The following is a 15,700-nucleotide window of genomic DNA, read 5'->3' as shown; positions in this document are numbered from 1 at the left end:
CACTCACAGTATGGGGGCGGGGCTTATCCAGCCGCCAGCCAGTCACAGCAGCTTCCGGTTCTGTGTTAAGCTAACAACAACACAACCATCTCCTGCGTCTTATTACTCTTGCAACCCTAACGACGCTTGTCACAACGGAAATATGGCGGGTTGTGCTACTTAACTTTTCAGCAGGCATTTACGAAGACGACATTTTAATTTATTTTTGATTTAGTCAGTTTTCCAAGCTAATTCACGGTCTCGCCGAGTGAAGCTTCTGGAGTTTTCAAGCAAGGCCAGAAAAAGTATCTGTAAGCAAAAGCCGTACAACCTGTAGAAGATAAAGGTCCATTAGCAAAACTTAATAAGAGCCCTCAAAATGAGAGGTTCTTACGGAGACAGAGACCGAGATCGTGGTCGTGACAGAGGGTAAGAGGACTGCTAAGTTAGCTTGTCAGCTAATGCTAGTTAGTTATCATAAAACCCTATTATATGTTTTTATTGTGACTAGCAGCGGTTGCATTGACCTTACAGTTCGTTGTCATATTCCAGCAATCCCCGATTCGGATCAAGCAGAGGAGGACCACCCCCGGGTAAGAAGTTTCGGAATCCTGGGGAACGCTTACGAAAGAAGAGATGGGACCTGAATGAGCTTCCTAAATTTGAGAAAAACTTCTATAATGAAAATTCCGAAGTGCAGCGAATGAGCCAGGTATTATGTCCGTCATGTCACAGTCTGACCTTCAGCTGCACCTGTTGTGTTGTTTTGTCTGTCTTCACTTGTTGCTTTTCTTCTCTTTGCTCTCAGTATGATGTTGAGGAGTATCGCAGAAAGAAAGAAATCACAGTCCGAGGCTCAGGCTGCCCAAAACCTGTCACCAGCTTCCATCATGCACAGTTTCCTCGTAAGCACATGCACTCATGGATACACTTGCAGCACTGTGGACAGTTTGCAGACATACATAACCAGATACTTTATCGTCCCTTATTTTTGCTTCTTCCAACTAGAATATGTAATGGATGTACTGATGCAGCAAAACTTCAAGGAACCAACAGCCATTCAGGCTCAAGGTTTCCCTCTGGCACTCAGTGGGAGAGACATGGTGGGCATTGCTCAGACGGGTTCTGGGAAGACTTTATCGGTGAGATGTGTCTTCCTCTTCACCTGTACGCACCACACAGATGAATTTCACAGGTGAAAGATGTGAAAGAAGACTGAACCAGTCTTCCATATTTTTCTTCTTTCAGTATCTCCTGCCTGCAATCGTGCACATCAATCATCAGCCCTACTTGGAGCGTGGAGATGGACCCATTGTACGTGAAGAGAAAAGGAGAGCACTAATCACTGAGTAGTCTGCCTTGGAATAACCTAATTATATTAAAGACCTCAAAGCACAACGTAAAACTAAAACACTAAAGAGAGGATTGATGTGGCTTTATATATGTGCTGTGCAGTGCTTGGTGTTGGCCCCCACGAGAGAACTAGCTCAGCAGGTCCAGCAGGTGGCATATGACTATGGAAAGTCATCACGCATCAAAAGCACTTGTGTGTACGGCGGTGCTCCCAAGGGACCTCAAATACGAGACTTGGAGAGAGGTGAAGACTACTAAGACTACTAGAGCATGCAACCATACAGTTGTGTCCTTTTGGGAACCACTTTCGATTAGTCTGTAACTTATTTATTTTCAGTTTAACTGATTATATTACATACTGAAACATGCTAACATTGTCTTGTCCAGGCGTTGAGATCTGCATCGCCACTCCGGGTCGACTCATTGACTTCCTAGAAGCTGGAAAGACCAACCTGCGGCGCTGCACATACCTAGTTCTGGATGAGGCTGACCGCATGCTGGACATGGGTTTCGAACCACAGATACGCAAAATTGTGGATCAGATCAGGGTAAAAGCTAATACTCAAAGGCTGTATCTCTGTCTTTTTGGGTTTTTTTCTTTGTTTTTCTGTTTTCTGCTGCTTACTCTTATGTTTGAAGTCAAAGCTGTTTTAGTGTATAGTTTTTTATTTGGTGGGTTCTCTTGCCCAGCCGGACAGACAGACTCTGATGTGGAGCGCTACCTGGCCTAAAGAAGTTCGCCAACTGGCAGAGGACTTCCTGAAGGACTATGTCCAGATCAATGTTGGAGCTCTGGAGCTCAGCGCTAACCACAACATCCTTCAAATTGTTGACGTTTGCGTGGAGAGCGAAAAGGACCAAAAGTAAGAGTTTGGTGATCTGGTCACATAGGAATTAACTTCTCACGTTAATAATAACAGCATCTGCTGTGTTTGGTGTGTGCGTTTACATCCCTTTAATTATAATGCATTTGCTTCTTTTGCTTTTCTCAGGCTTATCCAGCTGATGGAAGAGATTATGGCTGAGAAGGAAAACAAGACCATCATCTTCGTTGAGACCAAGAAACGGTGTGATGACCTGACACGTAGGATGAGACGTGACGGGTGAGTATACCAACTCATCCCAGCATCCGTTTTAACTGCAGACTGTAATAAAGAATGGACACCATGATGTCACCCAGTGGTATGATCTATGCTGAAGTTGGGCAGTTTAACACTGGAGTGTGTATATGGACTGGAGCTATTGGAGCTTTTTAAGCTATTCCACAGCCTTAGCTAAGCACAGTCATTTAGGAGCAATAATTGAAGACTTGTCAAATTGGTCCACTGTAAATATTGAATTGTACTTTTGCTTGAATTGCCCATCACTGGTTTGTAGTACATCAGATGAGTGGTTGTAGAGAAAATCAAAAGAGCAGAGACACACAGACGCACTGTTAAAGTTGCTGATTTGTCTTCTAGGTGGCCAGCGATGTGTATTCATGGTGACAAGAGTCAGCCAGAGAGAGACTGGGTATTATCAGGTACAATAAACACACTCACTGACATTTCATTGTACGACAGTTCTTTGTACTGTTGTGTTGTGCTGCCCTGAACCATGTGTTGGCTCTGCTTGCATAATTATACAAACTGAACTGAATTAAATTAATTAGCTGATCCTAATCACCTCTTATTCATCTCATGTTGCAGAGTTTCGGAGTGGCAAAGCACCCATCCTCATTGCTACTGACGTCGCCTCACGTGGGCTTGGTATGTCATGTGTGCTCAAGTATAAAGCAAGTAATTTCCTAAGTATAGCCCCACATACATGCAATATATTTCCCTCTTCAGTATTTAGAATGATAATGATCAGTATATATTGATCTGGCTGTTGTCTGCATTTTTATTCACAGTAAATTTATCAAAGGCCAACCACAAACACATGCGCTGCTTCTCAGATAAAGTGTGTATCTAAGAAGTATGTCATTGAAGCAGGCTTTCCTCCAGACACTGAAGTCTCTTTGCTTTATTAAAGAAACACTAAGGAAGCCGAACGAAGGATTGATGTTGAATGAAGTGTGACGATGTAAGGGGAGAGGCTAGCCAAGCAGCCCCTTACAGCACAACAGTCCAACTTTGAACCTAATTCTGTGTTCATTTGTTTTCTTTTCATTTTGTTTATTTGTGTTGTTTTTGTTTCAAGTCTCTCTTCTGGCAACTAGAAGCACACAGGCTCTCGGGAGCCTGCAGCCGGACCTAGGCATGACAAATCGAAAGCTGTCTTGGGGAGAAAGACAGCCTGATTAATCTGATTCCCAGACACGGCCGTCTCTGCTGAAAACTTAACAAAGAGCCCGCTAATGAAGCTCTCCCCCCGCCTTCCAGGACACTGGCAGCCTGGGTGATGACGGGCGGGGAGGGAGTGGCAAGCGCAGGGTGCCGCTGGGCTTCCAAAATTTGATCGTATGCTCGAGGGCGAAGAAGGGGGCGTGGAGGAGGCTGGACTCTTATTTGGCATGCCATCAACAGAGGGATGAACCCAAAGCACTTGCTGATAACATTCACTCATATTCACAGCCGGTATTCAATCTAACGGCTGTAACGGATTAAGAAAACTTTCCCGTAAAGTCCTCGAGGAGATTCAAGTCCATTCAATAACAAACTCATAAAATTGTGCCTAAATTTGAACTTTCAGCTAATGCACTTAAATAGAAAACAGTTTTGTGAAGATGTGCTGCAGTGGTGTGTCACAAGACGATAAAGACAGAAACACCTGCCAGGAAATGAGGGTGGAAAGCAGCCGAGCCGGGCACGGGCGGCTATTCTGGAGACTTTCCCTCTGAACTGCCCCCTGATGCCAGCCCCCAACACCACCCCCACCACTGGCTGTCCAGGCCAACCTCTCCCTCTGAGGACGTCATGTCTGGTCCTGGCTGGCAGGAGTCCTGGAGGAGCCACCTCACTGTGATCAGTCTCCCTCCTTTTCACTCTCCTTCCTTTTTATTCTGTCTTTCTTAATTTGTCTGCCTGTTTCTCTCTCATCCCTCCTTCTCTTCTTCTTTTTTTCACTACCCCCCCCCCCCCCCCCCCCCCTCATTTTGGTCTCTTATTTATCTATTTGTTTGCCTTTAAACATTTCTGACTTGTCCGTTTTTGTCCCTTTCACCTCTATCCCTGAACCCACAGCTTTCACTTTCCCCTTTGTCTTGAACTCCTTGGCCTGTTGTCTTTGTATACATCACACCAGATCACCAGGTCAGACTTTCTAAATACCATCATAAGAACTAGAGCACATTCCCTGGCAGAGCCCACTCCCAAATCTCTCTTAAAGAGAACGTCCTCCCTCCTTTAGTGTCTGTTTCTTGTTACAAAAATTGAAAAGCTGGGCTCGGTAATACCACTGCCCTTTGACGTGACCTAGGAGGCATTTGGAGCAAGCAGCACTAGTCAAAGCCCGTTCGAAAAAATCTACTTCTTTCACTAACCAATCTCTTAATTAGAAGTTAGTATCACCACTTCTTTGTAATCTAAAAAATGGCAAGGATACGAGATCCTTGAAGTTGACATAAAAGAATCTAGAAGGCCTCTCCACTGACCTCTTCCTCTAGAAACATACATAAGCCCAGCAGTAATGGTTCCAGGCCGATCACGGCTAGGACACACGAAGAAGCACAGTTAGGAGTAGGGTAAGACCGCAACCCAGCACAGTCCAGCTGGAGCTCTGGCCCAGACAGCTTCCAGCTTTGGGAGGGTTGTGGAGGAGTGGCGAGGTTGGAGAAGGGACTGCATTTGTCCGGTGCGCTCTCCTCCTACCCCTGCAGACCTCCCATGACTGGTGATGGGTGGGGGGACAGAGAGGGAAATCCCTAAATCTCTGATTACAGGGTAAGTACTGTACCTAACCCTTCCCCCTTCCCTATTTTTCCTCCTCCGCCAGTCTTTGTCATTATGCTTCCAAAACAAGACGTCCATTTTCTCTAATCAGCAGCGTTTTCTGAGCCCTTCATCAACTGTAATGAGAAACAGACCTCTTAACTTTGAGTTAATCTTTTCTGTCAGAAATTTCTCTACATTATATATTTAATTTTAGGGTCACAGCCTTTGAAAATTTGTTTCTTTTTTAATGTTTATCCAAATTCTCATACTGCAACTTTTTCCTTATTTTTGCAGCTTATATTTGACTGCATGTAACCTGTTTTCATGTGTGCACATACTTTATTTCTCTGCTACATTATTTGTTTTTCTAATTGGCACGTTAGGTCATTTTCTAAATGCGTGCAGAGTACAAATAGCCGATGATTTGACTGGTAAGTGATGCTTTCAGAGGACGATGGGTGTCTTGCAGTTATTGTCTGTGTGACTGTTCCCATTTTAAAAGACAAAATTAATGAACACTCAAAATAATGTAAAAGTCAATTAGCGTTAGTTTTGATCTGACTTCTGTTTGCATCTTTTCCCTCCCTGTTACTGACCTCTTCTCCCCTGCTGCCAAAGATGTGGAGGATGTCAAGTTTGTCATCAACTATGACTACCCTAACTCATCCGAGGATTATATCCACCGCATCGGGCGTACAGCTCGCAGCACTAACAAAGGCACCGCTTACACCTTTTTCACTCCGGGGAACCTCCGGCAGGCCCGAGAGCTGATCCGGGTCCTGGAGGAAGCCCGGCAGGCGATCAATCCCAAACTGCTGCAGCTGGCCGACAGTGGACGCAGCGGAGGAGGTGAGGAACGGTTTAAGCATCATGTGTTGCTTAAACCGTTTAACTGCTGAGTTCTCTGCACCACAGAAGAGTCTTTATTGATTTGCCTAAATGGGGATGAGCTTTGGTAGTATGTGAAGGATAGATTGACTGTATTTAAGGGTGCAAGTGATTGATCACATAAACAAATGCTTGGGTAAATGAATGAGCTAGCAGTTTCATTACAACTTTTAATTCCCAGGTGGCCGTTCCCGTTTCCGCAACTCCAATTCAAACAATCCCAACATGATGTACCAGGATGAGTGTGATCGTCGGATGCGTTCTGCTGGTGGGGGCAGCAGCTCAAAGGATGGCCGTGGCAGCAGCTACAGCCGCGGCGGAAACAACCGGGATGGGGATCAATCTTCTTCTTACAGAGATCGCAGCAGCAGGGATGGAGGACGTAGTTATAGCTCCGGCTCCTATGACCAGTACCAGAATAACAGCAGCTCCAGAGGTGGCTCCAGCTCAGCAGGCAGCGCTGCGGGGAATGCCCCACCTCCTTCATCAGGCCCTCAGCCTCTAATGGCTCAGCAGTTCAACCCTCCGCAGCCTATGATGGGTTTGATGGGGCACTCGCCATTCCAGTTTGCGCCTCCTCCGGCATCTCTGTCTGGGAGGAAATGATGTCGTATGTGCATCAGTGTTACACAGCACAACACAAACTACACCCGGGCAGATTTGTGTTGAATTTTTCATTTTATCGCTCTTCCAACATTCCAGTTAAAAGCATGTTTTAGTTGACTGAGAGATCTTCATTTCTTCAACATTAGTTTTCGACTGGCTTCAGGTGTTTGCGTGGAAAACTTTTTTTTTCAGCTTAAAGTTGGTTTAAAGCAATTCTGTGTTCGTTTAGCTTAGTTTGTTGCAGCTGTATTGGATGGAAAAAAGCAAAGCTGCTGTTTTGTATTGTGAATCTCTTTGTGAGCTACTTCCAAGAGGTTGATAGTGTTATTTTCTGTGTAGGTATGGCAAAGGTAGGTGTTGAAGTTAATTTTGTTTTTTCTGTTTCAGATCATTGTTGGAAGCCAAAAAAATCCTTCTGAAATATTAAAAACAGATCCTGATGTGATTTAAAAAAAAAAAAAAAAGTGGGTTAAAAACCTTTACCACATTGGAGTGTTTTTCTTTGAGCTTTACCTCGATCTCGTTATGTAGGTGCAAATTGAGGCCTTACCAACTAGTGATTTCTAAGTTTGTATTTACTAACAAATCTCCTGAGGCTTACCTGTTTAGAGGATCACCAGTGTGGTCTGGTCTTTGCAGCAGTGATGAATGAGATTTCCTAGCAAACAGTAAGTCCCCTTTTTAAATTTGTTTTTCATGTTTAATAAAGTTCTTTGGTGTACAGGACATGTTTGTGTGTTTCTGTAAACACTTGAACACTTCTTTTGATCACCAAGAATAAATTTTATTTCCCCATTTTACCAGTGTTATGCTCTCACACATTTCAAATGTACATAACAGAACTGCTATATCTGGCATTTAACAAAGCAGTCTTACTGGAAATTAGTGCAGTGGAATGTGATCGGGATCCTGTGGGAGGAAGTGTTCAGCATGGCTGTCATGCATCGCAGATTGTAGAAACGATCTGAACACGTCTGAGACGGACACCGCGCTCAGAGCACCGGAGTGCAGCTCAGTTTGCATATGCTCAAGTTTTCCATTTTTCCGAATAAATGCTTACACAACAACTCAAATGTCAAACTAATCTCAAAATTGAACTCATAGCGTATTAAAGATGACTATATTAATACGTATCTGAATCTGCACGCCTCAGATGACAAACATGTAACAGATGAGAAAAAGAAAACTGAACTTTAAATAATATTAGAACTGCAAAATAGGCACATATGGCAGAAAATACACAGCTTTGATGTTAACAGTAAATTTTGTTCATTACACAAGATTCGAGGGGTCAGCTAGAAAAACAAAAGTGTTAAAACAATCATTCTCTGTGATCACAAAGTGCACTCAGTCAATGTGAAAGAAAAGCAATCAACGTAAACAGACACCACAACAAGTTGATTCAGTTCAGCCTCGTTTTGCAAACTTAAGAGTCGCTTTGTGTTGACGTTGGGTTTTGCAAGCACTGTGTCCCATTTTTCACCGACCGCAGCATGCTGATGTGAAGGTAAACAGCTGATAATGGATTTCGACTGCCTGAGGTGAAAAATAAAGTACACCAAATAACCTAATATGCACACAGTTGTTGTAGTTTACTTCCTTTGTAGCACTGTGTTTAAAAAAAACAAAGAAAGAAAAAAAAAAAAACAACTGCAACAACTATGAAGCAGCTGTTGCAGGTTTGTTTAAGCAACCACATACAGCAGACTAGACCTAGACACGTGACTTGTTATAGCAAAGCGTACACACATTACACTGACTGCGCATGAGTGTAATCAGAGGAACACAATCAATACCAGTCAAAGAAAGTACAACATGACTGCAAAGGAAAAAGGTTTCAGCAGGCCTCCAGCCCAGGAGTCAGTTTAGGGGGTGGGGGCGAGTCTGAGAGCAGAAAGTCTGTCAGGTTGTGGTTGTGTTTAAATGCTATAGGTTCCCCCATTTCTCCGGAGGCGGAAACTGTTCTAGACTGCCGCTCTCGCTGTGCTCCTGCTCTCCCATGGTGAAGGTTAATCTGTACTGCAGCTTCACTTTCTCCTGAGACACAAACACATGCAGAGAGAGGCTAAGTATGACAGCTTGGATTAATGCTCTGGGACAAGAGGAATGACAGGCTCCTTGACCTTCCCATCAGATGACGGGATTCAAATGGACCCATTATGCTTTTCCTTATTTTCTGTCACATCTGTAGTTTTTGTTAAAATTCATTAATCATGGGCATGAATGTCAAAATAATTTTGGGATAGGGATTTCTTTTAACTTCTTGTTTTTAAAAGGCTAAAAAGTGGAATGCTGTACAAAAAGAACAGTCCAAAGAAATAATTAAATGGGGTACAGCCCAGTGCAGAGTTGCTTTCAAGCTTGTGTTTAATTCTGCTTTCTCATTAAATTAAGTTGGGGCTTCATTTTTCTAGATCTGTAATTCTTTTTTCCAACCTTGGCCAAGATAATCAGCACTGAAAATATGCTGCACTTATCTATTGCTGAACAGTTTAAAGGCTCTTTTTTTCTGGCCTTTGCTCAGCCAGACATCACAAGGACATTTCTATCTATTCTGTGAAATATCCGGACCTACCTTGTTTGGATTTGCTAGCAGCAAGATCTGTGTGACAGCAGCAGGAGGGAGGATGGGGTTAAAAGCGGGGAGCTCCGTCCCTGACGGGGGCTGCAGCTTCACGGCCATCGTCTGCAGTTGATAAATAAAAACAACATTAGGGTTTTGTTTTGTTTCTCTCTCTTTTTTTTTTTTTTTAACTGAGACACTAAATCAGCAGCTGTGGATCTCATTTACTCCATCTGACAGAGGGGACAAAGGCCTTGGACTATATCAGTGCTGACCTTTGGAGCAGTAGTCTGGAAGTTTATGTTGGTGACAGGCACAGGGGCTGACGAAAGCATGGAGATAATCACCACCAGAACATCGGGTCGAGACGGAGGAGAGTCGCGAGCGAAGTGAAAGAGAACCCGCAGACTGTGGCTGTCAAACACAGTTACAGGTAACAGACTACCTGCAGAAAGACAGGACAGAAAGGAAATTAGTTCATCATATACCCAAAACACTCAAAACCAAACAAGCTTCCTTGGTATAAAACCAATAAGTGATCTCGTTTACTTACTGGGCTTAATGGATTCTAAGGGTACAAAAACGTCAGTCAGAGAAACGTCTGCAGAAGAAGCCTCAGTGTGAGAGGGAGACACATCCAGCAGTGTGGCTTTAAGGCTGGGCTGGGAGTTGGGAACAGGTGCAGGAGGTTCAGCGGTAAAAGCTGGAATTGGATTTGGAGCGATGTTTGTCCCGGTCTTGTTCTGGAGGTCTCTCAGAGTCGGTTTAGACTGCTGCTTGTCCCTTAGAGAAGAAGAATGAGCAACTCTGCGTCAACTTTTGCTCTGAGCTCTTAAATGATTTTGATCTGCTTTTTCCAGAAACGGTAGTTTAACCAACTCCTGACTCAATGTTGATGCTGTCCAAACTACAAAACTACAAAAGTATTATGGCCATCTAGAAGCCTTTTCCTATGAATTCAGCAAAAATGTGATCGTGCTCAAATCCTGTTAGGTACCATTTGACCTGCAGGCCCTCTGGAGGTAGAGACTGCTGCAGCAGGGTTTTTCCCAGCAGGTCCAGTTCATCCAAGGCAGAGTTCCCAGGAGTGGAGCCAGATGAAAGAGGCTGAGAGTGGGGAGGCGGATCTGGACTCAAAAGGAGACTGGGCGCAGTTGCGATATCTGTATCTATGCTGTCAGAGGACTGAAAGTTTAAAAAAATAAATAAATAGAAAAAATGAGTACAGGAAAAAAATATGAGAGCTTCACAGATGCAATAATAGATTTTCTCCACCGCTCACCTGGAACGAGTCCCATGCGGTGGAGTCCTCAGGCTGTGAGGCGGGGTTAGAGGTGTGTGTTCCTTCACTTAAACCTGTGTGAGGTGCAAAGTGTTGTAGTATTTAGGAACAAAAGTTTTCTTTCCCTCAGTTTCCATTCAGGACTCTGAGATTTAAGTTGTATGCTACATACGCCTGTCTGACGTGTTTTATTACCAAGCGACATGAGTTCGTCATCAAGGAGACTAATCCCCATGTCCCCATGTGAGGGAGGGTTTAGGCTGTCTGTGGGAGTGGGAAACTCTGGGAAGGAAGGCGGCGACTGTGGTGACGTGTCCAATCCTGACAGATCTAGCAGCGCTGTGCCTCCTCCTGTGAGAAATCCATCAGTACTGTTGATCCTTCACTAAAAGATTCTTTTAGACAGCTCATTGTAACACAGTAAAATCTTTTTGGCTTCTTTAGTGTTCAAAGCTTCACCCACCGGTTTGTTTCTGTGTGTTTAATGTGTTGTTTCCATTTACAATCTCCCCTTTCACCTGCTGCTTGTACAGGTTGATGACTTGAGTCAGGCTGTCGTTGGCCTGCAGGATCTCCGCTGAGGAAAGATGACAAAGTGCTCATCCTTATCACTGGATTTAATCAGAATCGCCTGCCTCTGTTAGAAAGACTGCTCATAAACTGTTGAACCAAAAAAGAAAAATAAATTCATGCGCTAATAGAAACCATCACTTTATTTCTTTAAAAAAAAGAAATACTATGAGAGAGATTTTTTTAGACCATCTATAGGTCACCCTTGTTCTTGAAAAAGCAAGAACACTTCTCCATTCCTCTGAGATCCGACCTCACTGTCCAGGGTTGTGTGGTCAAAAACTCCACTTCTCTCTTTCCTAGACATCTCTACACCTCCACAATTATGTCATCTGGACCAACTCTTCATAGTTGCCCTCACTTCCTCCTCTCTGTCTCCCATTTTCTACATTCATCAGCTCCTCAAAGTACTCCTTCCATCTTCTCAACACACTCTTCACTTGTTAGGACATTTCCCCTAACCTGACTCACACCCTTTCCAGGTCGATCGCTCCGTCCAGTCAGTCGGTACAAACCTTTTTTCTCATTCCACAGTGTCCAGCCTCTTATACAACTCACTACAAACATTTGTCCCTGTGTCTACTTTCCTCACTTTTTCTTTGGTAGCTTCCTTTGAAAAATTTCCCTTACTTCCTCATTCCATCACCATTCCCTCACTTTTCATTCCATCCATCACTTGAGTGATATGACAGTGGAAAAAAAGGAGAGAGCTCCTATTCAGTGGCAGATGAATAATAACTAAGCTCACCCAGAGCCTCGTCGTTGTCCTCCGTGTCACTTGCCAGTCTGAACAGTGTTGGCCTCATTTTCTCACAGCGCTGATACAGGTCCTGACCACACAGCACACACGCCACGTTAAAAAATACTTTAAATGGAGATGGCTTCAGGTTGATTTACAGTGTGATCTTTTGATTTAAAGCATCTGTCTTTTTCTCACCTGAATGAGTTCAGCATTGCTCTGATCCGTAGCCGTGCTGTCGTAGTCCTGCAGAAGCTGGGTCAGTAAAGTGACGCTCTCCTTTACCTCCTGAATGGCATTCACCCGCTTTGACACCTTCTCTGCACGCCTCTGATCCTAAAACCAACGAGACACAAACTCACAAACTGCACACATACCGGGTTTTGGCCAAAAGCAAGTGCACATGTAGGAAACAGTCATGAACAGTCCAAACTGTGGTGACCTGTAACACAACAAACACAGCCAGAGGCAGTAAAGCAAGAGCGCAGCAAGGTCAGGGAGAAATCAGTTCAGGTTCATGGATGAGAGCAAAGACTAATTCCTGTTAGACATGAAATGAGTACAAAAGACGGAAACACCCACAGGGCAATTTCCCAATTTCCTCTTTCAGTTATTGCTCCGCTCTGAGTGCACCATTTTACTCCTGTTCCTAAAAATCACACATCGCTGCACCGAATGAATGTGGTGAAGAAAATAGGAAGGAAAAGGAAAGAGTGTTTACCTCTTGGACCATTTCCTTAATGAGTTTGTTGGCGGCTTTGAGGTCTTCGGGGTGCGAGCTGTTCAATAGGCGAGACAACATCTGACAAAGTAGAAAGTCAGAGTTCACATGAGGAAGAACATCAGATGCTAGTTCATCACATCTACATAACTCATTCATATATTTTAGTACGAAAGTCCTTACTTTGGATTTCTCTTCATCTTCAAAAATAGCATTCTTGGGTCTGGGTGGAGGAAGGTTGAGTAGCTTGTCAGGTGGCAGCTCAGGATCTTGTTTAACAATACCTGATAAACAAGCAGAGAACATGAAGGTGTTGAGTTATTTAAATGTGTCTAATCATTTTCATTAGTTGATTTACCTCATCTGTTACAACGTAAGGCATTTTATCCACGTGGGCCTATTACTTTAATTTTCAGCTCCAAATGTTCAACTCTATTACAGCATCTTCATCTTCAAGTTCAGCATAATTACTCTTTAAAAATGGGTTTTGACAGGATTCATCAAATGACAGATCGACTCTTACCTTGTTTTTTCAGCATTTGATAAGCGTCTGAAATCTTGGCTTCATCTGGTAACGCCAAAGTCCAGCTATAGATCAACTCCAAAACTTTTATTTTAACTGGCTCAGGGGACCGTGTTCCAAGGTACTAAATTGGAGATGAAACCCAGGTCATTTGCACAAAAAGCTCAACAACAAGAGAGAAGGAAAAAAAAGACCTGTATCAAAGAGGCACAGACACAAAGAGACCTAAAGTCCTACCTTGGGAGAAACAACTTTGATGAGTTCATTGAGAAAACGGAATTTGCCCACTTCACTGTGAAACCTTTTCCCACAGTTTTTCATACAAGTCTCCAGGACCTTGAAATTGAAGGGTAGGAAAAAAAAATCTAAAAATGGCAAAAGCTGAAACTAAAGCATCTGAAAATAACTGAACAGATCCTGATTCTGATCTGAACTTACAAGTAATGCCTGCATGGCCTCCCACTCTTGTGGAGACTGGATCTTATGGGCCAGGAGCCTGGTGGCCAGCTGCGGTCTATGAACATGTCACATTTTTGGGGGTGGTTTATTTAAAATAAATGATGCATAAAATTATTCAAAATTCTAAAATGACTGCTGACAAAAGCTCTTTCCTAAACAAACAAAAACAACAACAACAACAAAAAAAATCTGTGCTCAATTTCTATTACCCTTGCCATTTTCAAAAACAACTAGAAATTGGCATAATATATGTGTTGATATAGCTACAGTTACCAATGTTGTAGAAGAAAAACTGTCCTTTTGTAGAAAAGATGAACATATCTCTGAAGACATGATCACAAGGCTCAGTAAGACTATAATTATGTAATGATGTGTAAATAATGTCTTGGCCCTGGGGCCAGCTCTTACCCCTCCAACTCATTGTTGAGCTGGTCACAGAAGGCATGGATGCTACTCCAGTCTGTGTCTCTGTTTAGTGGATTTGTGGCTCTGTCTGAAATGGGATATCACATAAAAATGTATAAATGTTACCAACCTTTCCGAATCTTATTATTTTTTATGCTTAAATGCTTATGTTTTCGGATTTTGTTACTGCGAGTTGTTATAATGTCCTAGTATCTTCCTTCAGTTAATTACACCCATATAAAACTAATGAAATATAAGCACAGCGACACAGCCTAAATATAGCCGCCAAAATGCCTCTAAAACGCTTCTTTGTGGCAGTTTAAGTAAACATTACAACCTTTATTAATCATTTTTGGACGTTTATGCTATGTTCATAAAAGAACTACAAATATTTAACATACTGGCCACGGAGTGCATGAGGTCTTTCACTAAACATAAAGGTTGTCTTGTCGAAATATAATGTACAAAACTTGGACTAAGCAGGCTAGAAGTGTATCCCAGCATGTCATCAAGCAGACTACATGGGACAGGTGCTAACTGAGTGTAAGGTTAGCTAGCTTGCTGTCGACAGTCACAGTCGTGTCAGTGTCTTCTCGAGCTTTTCCACGAAGTCACAGGTTTGCTTTAATCACAGTCTATCCTATGTGAATGCAAATTCTGGGTCCCACGATCTTGCCCCCAGCATCCCGGTTTAGCTATAGAGTCGTAAATCCAAAGCCAGCATGTCTGTGCTGTGTTGACAGCTGGAAGGTAGAGCTCCGCAGCTAGGTTAGCATCCTGGGTGTTACGGCGGGGTCCGAGTCCCCTCTAACGGGACAAACGCAGCTACGGTGAGTTTTCATGTCATCTACAACAACTCACGGATAGTAACTTCTCAGTGTCGGGGTCCCCGGACAACACGGGCGCAGGAGAATAAGTTTAAAACACTCACTGATACGTGACTCCAAACTCTCTGCATCGGGAGGCGCAGCCATAACTGCGAGATTTATGTGGTGCCTCGATCTCGCGAGAAGTGGATGGACACGTAGAAAACAGAGTTGAATGACATAGAAAGCACTACGATATTTGTAATACATCAAGTAAAGGATCTATCTCATCTGTATTATATATATATATATATATATATATATATAGTAAAATTAATAATATTTGGTATGTGGTATGCAATACATAATTCTGACTACAGTGGGGCAAAAAAGTATTTAGTCAGCTACCGATTGTGCAAGTTCCCCCACCTAAAATGATGACTGAGGTCAGTAATTTGCACCAGAGGTACACTTCAACTGTGAGAGACAGAATGTGAAAAAAAAAAAAAAAAAAAAAAAAAATCCATGAATCCACATGGTAGGATTTGTAAAGAATTTATTCGTAAATCAGGGTGGAAAATAAGTATTTGGTCAATAACAAAAATACAACTCAATACTTTGTAACATAACCTTTGTTGGCAATAACAGAGGTCAAACGTTTACTATAGGCCTTTACCAGGTTTGCACACACAGTAGCTGGTATTTTGGCCCATTCCTCCATGCAGATCTTCTCGAGAGCAGTGATGTTTTGGGGCTGTCGCTGAGCAACACGGACTTTCAACTCCCGCCACAGATTTTCTATGGGGTTGAGGTCTGGAGACTGGCTAGGCCACTCCAGGACTTTCAAATGCTTCTTACGGAGCCACTCCTTTGTTGCCCGGGCGGTGTGTTTTGGATCATTGTCATGTTGGAAGACCCAGCCTCGTTTCATCTTCAAAGTTCTCACTGATGG

The 15,700-nt window shown here is 43.1% G+C and overlaps 2 protein-coding genes across 3 annotated transcripts; one reads left to right on the top strand and one right to left on the bottom strand.

The window, feature by feature from the left end:
• Positions 1-43: 43 nt before the first annotated feature.
• Positions 44-7,598, top strand: LOC146671119 (putative ATP-dependent RNA helicase DDX17). The gene is made up of 13 exons (XM_085403305.1): positions 44-408; positions 532-691; positions 788-884; positions 988-1,121; positions 1,228-1,293; positions 1,435-1,576; positions 1,720-1,880; positions 2,023-2,195; positions 2,325-2,435; positions 2,793-2,854; positions 3,021-3,080; positions 5,805-6,035; positions 6,256-7,598. Exons 1-13 carry the CDS (start codon positions 359-361, stop codon positions 6,678-6,680), a joined length of 1,872 nt encoding a protein of 623 aa, XP_085259431.1. The 5' UTR covers positions 44-358; the 3' UTR covers positions 6,681-7,598.
• A 702-nt stretch (positions 7,599-8,300) lies between these two features.
• Positions 8,301-14,967, bottom strand: LOC146671118 (ADP-ribosylation factor-binding protein GGA1-like). 2 transcript variants are annotated; one of them, XM_085403303.1, is made up of 17 exons: positions 14,874-14,967; positions 13,946-14,030; positions 13,517-13,592; positions 13,316-13,414; positions 13,079-13,202; positions 12,739-12,839; positions 12,556-12,636; positions 12,033-12,170; positions 11,844-11,925; positions 10,989-11,102; positions 10,721-10,876; positions 10,526-10,599; positions 10,241-10,428; positions 9,797-10,026; positions 9,519-9,688; positions 9,256-9,366; positions 8,301-8,717 (listed from the first exon to the last, which is right to left on the bottom strand). In XM_085403303.1, the coding sequence occupies exons 1-17, from the start codon at positions 14,914-14,916 to the stop codon at positions 8,607-8,609; spliced, it is 1,983 nt and encodes a 660-aa protein (XP_085259429.1). In that variant the 5' UTR covers positions 14,917-14,967; the 3' UTR covers positions 8,301-8,606. The 2 variants fall into 2 exon arrangements, with proteins under 2 accessions (XP_085259429.1, XP_085259430.1); XM_085403304.1 differs by having other exon boundaries at positions 14,804-14,912.
• Between the last annotated feature and the right edge of the window lie 733 nt (positions 14,968-15,700).

Source organism: Rhamphochromis longiceps, linkage group LG4 (assembly GCF_057381845.1).
Source record: "Rhamphochromis longiceps isolate RC_006_pf linkage group LG4, R_longiceps_female_GT1.1, whole genome shotgun sequence".
Lineage (NCBI taxonomy): Eukaryota > Metazoa > Chordata > Actinopteri > Cichliformes > Cichlidae > Rhamphochromis > Rhamphochromis longiceps.
The sequence above is the reverse complement of the archived record's forward strand: the minus strand, read 5'-3'. Positions and strand labels throughout refer to the sequence as shown.

What these genes read in the sequence shown, in the direction of transcription:
- LOC146671119 (XM_085403305.1), top strand. Translation starts at nt 359, where the DNA reads ATGAGAGGTTCTTACGGAGACAGAGACCGAGATCGTGGTCGTGACAGA. An exon ending in GATCGTGGTCGTGACAGAGG is followed by an intron (nt 409 to 531) that starts GTAAGAGGACTG and finishes GTCATATTCCAG; the next exon opens with CAATCCCCGATTCGGATCAA. An exon ending in CGTCGCCTCACGTGGGCTTG is followed by an intron (nt 3,081 to 5,804) that starts GTATGTCATGTG and finishes CTGCTGCCAAAG; the next exon opens with ATGTGGAGGATGTCAAGTTT.
- LOC146671118 (XM_085403303.1), bottom strand. Translation starts at nt 14,916, where the DNA reads ATGGCTGCGCCTCCCGATGCAGAGAGTTTGGAGTCACGTATCA. An exon ending in AGGCCATGCAGGCATTACTT is followed by an intron (nt 13,415 to 13,516) that starts GTAAGTTCAGAT and finishes TTCAATTTCAAG; the next exon opens with GTCCTGGAGACTTGTATGAA. An exon ending in TTAAGGAAATGGTCCAAGAG is followed by an intron (nt 12,171 to 12,555) that starts GTAAACACTCTT and finishes CGTTGGTTTTAG; the next exon opens with GATCAGAGGCGTGCAGAGAA.